At 32.8% G+C, this 2,754-nt stretch overlaps 1 protein-coding gene across 1 annotated transcript in view; it reads left to right on the top strand.

Moving 5' to 3' along the window:
• Nucleotides 1-2,634, top strand: part of LOC109374599 (thrombospondin type-1 domain-containing protein 7A) — a gene marked incomplete at its 3' end in the record, with an annotated part of 587,092 nt that extends 584,458 nt beyond the window's left edge. The window contains exon 14 of the mRNA XM_019629338.1: nucleotides 2,371-2,634. Coding sequence (XP_019484883.1) covers nucleotides 2,371-2,634 — 264 coding nt within the window. The remainder of the gene's footprint in view (nucleotides 1-2,370) is intronic.
• Between the last annotated feature and the right edge of the window lie 120 nt (nucleotides 2,635-2,754).

Genomic DNA, 2,754 nt, shown 5'->3' with positions numbered 1-2,754 from the left:
AGACGAATTAAATTGCTAGGAGGGAGGCACATAGCAGTTACCCTCCAATCTTGCTGAAAGAACTTGTACTAGAATGGTGTTCCTCTGGTTTCATTATATGGTTCAGAAATCAATGTGAACTTATAGGGCCATCTCACGTTTATAAACCATTGAGGTATCATAGTGACACATTTGTTGAAATCTCTTAATCTTGACAAAGAAGGTTTTGAAAGCCTTATCCTATTTTTTAGCTTATCTCAGAATTCCTATTTTATGAAAGTCTAATGATATAAACCCGAAAGTCTCCATGATACTTAAGCTCTAGATATAAGTATTTTTCAGGTTAATATATGTGCATTGCTAAGTTTAAGATTATTCTATGCATTTAGGACAAAAACTATTAAAAGAAAAGAATTTAGTGTTTGTAATAGGTATACTTTGAGAAACATCTCTAAAAATAACTGAATATTTTATTCTCGACATGTAGGTGCTATAAATTAGATATCAGGAAAAATGTAAATGCACTTCTCATTCTGAGGTGATATGATAATGTATAAGATCATAATTAGTTGTTAAAATTTAAAAGTGAAGATTACCTTAAAAATGTGTTTCTCCTGCAATGTAGCATATAAGTGTTTGCTCACATTTGAAATTGTTATGCACAGTGAATCACCAGGGTAATCATTTGTTTTTAACATAACGTGTGAGCTTTCAGAATAACTCATATATTCTCACTTTTACCCTGATCTGTTAATTACATGCATGAGCGTTTCCGTAGGCCACTTAACGGTCCATTTTATTTTTAGAAAAAAAACTTCTAAAATATCTTGTGATTCTCACAAAAATGTTTGATCACTAAAATAAAAAAGTAAAAGTACAAAAATAATTGAAATTGGCCAAAGGCAGTAGACTTCCCAACTTGGCATTGTCGATCAAAGCGTGAAGAATGCAGTAATGTATTCCAGAAGAATAGTACTTACAGAAAAAAGATGGACCCATGATAGCACTGAACTCTATGAGGATTGTGAAAGAATCTAAGACCCTTAAGTAAATGAACAGTTCCAGTTAATTTTTTTATGCCTGTCCAGCGTCATTCCTTTCTCATTAAATCTGATCTATGATGGATATCCAATGGAATATTTTAGTTTGCTAACATATTTACTCAAAGTAAAGTCTGAGAAAATTGAATCTCTATTGCCTGATTCCTTTGGAAATTATTACTTTTTCTCAATATATACATACATACATATATATATATATGTATGTATGTATATATATATATATATATATATATAAAATGTTCTGTCACTTCTGATGGTGTCAGTGGAATGCTGTAACTTTGACATTCAATCCTAGGCACACTCTAATTTGCTCTCTCTGTGACCACTACCTTGTCTCAGCCAAATCAGCTTTCCAGTTGGATGGTACAAATGGGGTTTTGAAGTGGTTTTCATAAAAAACCCCTTTGTACTTTTAATTTAAATATAAAATTGATCTCCACATGTATGCAGTGCAAAGACACTAGTCTGCTATTCAATAATGGCCTTAGGGCATTTCTATTTGATTTGTTTTGTCCATTTGTGGGTCATATTATCAATTACTATACTGATAAAGCAATTTTACTTTCACCAATTTAATTACATTAGGCCATTTCCTATGTAGTCACCATTTTTTAATGTCTTAAACTTGAGGCACAATTCTGTTAGGTCTGGAATTCTTCATAATAGTAGATTCTACATTGAAAGGTGATATATCTATTCTCAAAAAATCAAAGCTTAAAATATACCTTGGGAGCCACTTAAATGTTCATCTCCCCNATTAAAATCTTCATTTTGAATAATATTGATATTTCCTACATTAATCATCAAGTGTGTCAAAATGATTACTCTTCAAAAATACTGAAAGATACAAAAATCATAATCAGAAAAGTAAATACGAAAAACCCATTTTCTGAATTGTAATCTTATATAGCTATACCATCTACCTGGAATTAACAAGGAAGCTGTGTAGTTCCGTGCAGCAACTCTCTGTTTCATATTTTTGCATGTTATAAAGGAGAGATTTATGCAGCTATCTCAAACTTCCCAGTCAGTGAAAGCACATGATTATTTGAGAGGATTTAAATCATTTTAAAGAGTATAAAATTTAGCACAATTAATTGCCTTATAAAAATGTACTATTTTAAAATAAGAAAATAAGAAAAATGTCACTGTGCAAAGCACCCAGTACTAACAAAAGCCTATACAGAAAGCACTGAGGGGTGAGAAAATAGCATTTATTTAATAGGCTACTATTGTATATGGTTAAAATGGAGAAAGGAACTTTAGGAAAAGAGAAAACAGGAATGCTTGAACTTAATAATGATATTTCCCAACGTAAATTTCTCCACAGGAAAAAGTAAAAAGAAGGAAAAATGTAAAAATTCTCATTTATACTCCCTGGTTGAGACTCAGTATTGTCCTTGTGACAAGTATAATGCACAGCCCGTGGGGAACTGGTCAGACTGCATTTTACCAGAAGGGAAAGCAGAGGTGTTGCTGGGAATGAAAGTACAAGGAGACATCAAGGAATGTGGTCAAGGATACCGTTACCAAGCGATGGCATGCTACAATCAAAATGGCAGGCTCGTGGAAACATCCAGATGTAACAGCCATGGTAAGCCAATTTTCTTCACTCTTGTACGTTTGCTGCCTTTGGGGTGTGGAGGTAAATAAAATGCACGTGTGTGAGAATGGAGGGAAATGAAGGTTCGTAGAAGTGTGTTCCAAGTTAAAC

The sequence above is a fragment of the Hipposideros armiger genome, unplaced genomic scaffold (assembly GCF_001890085.2).
Source record: "Hipposideros armiger isolate ML-2016 unplaced genomic scaffold, ASM189008v1 scaffold_842, whole genome shotgun sequence".
Classification (NCBI taxonomy): domain Eukaryota; kingdom Metazoa; phylum Chordata; class Mammalia; order Chiroptera; family Hipposideridae; genus Hipposideros; species Hipposideros armiger.
The sequence above is the reverse complement of the archived record's forward strand: the minus strand, read 5'-3'. Positions and strand labels throughout refer to the sequence as shown.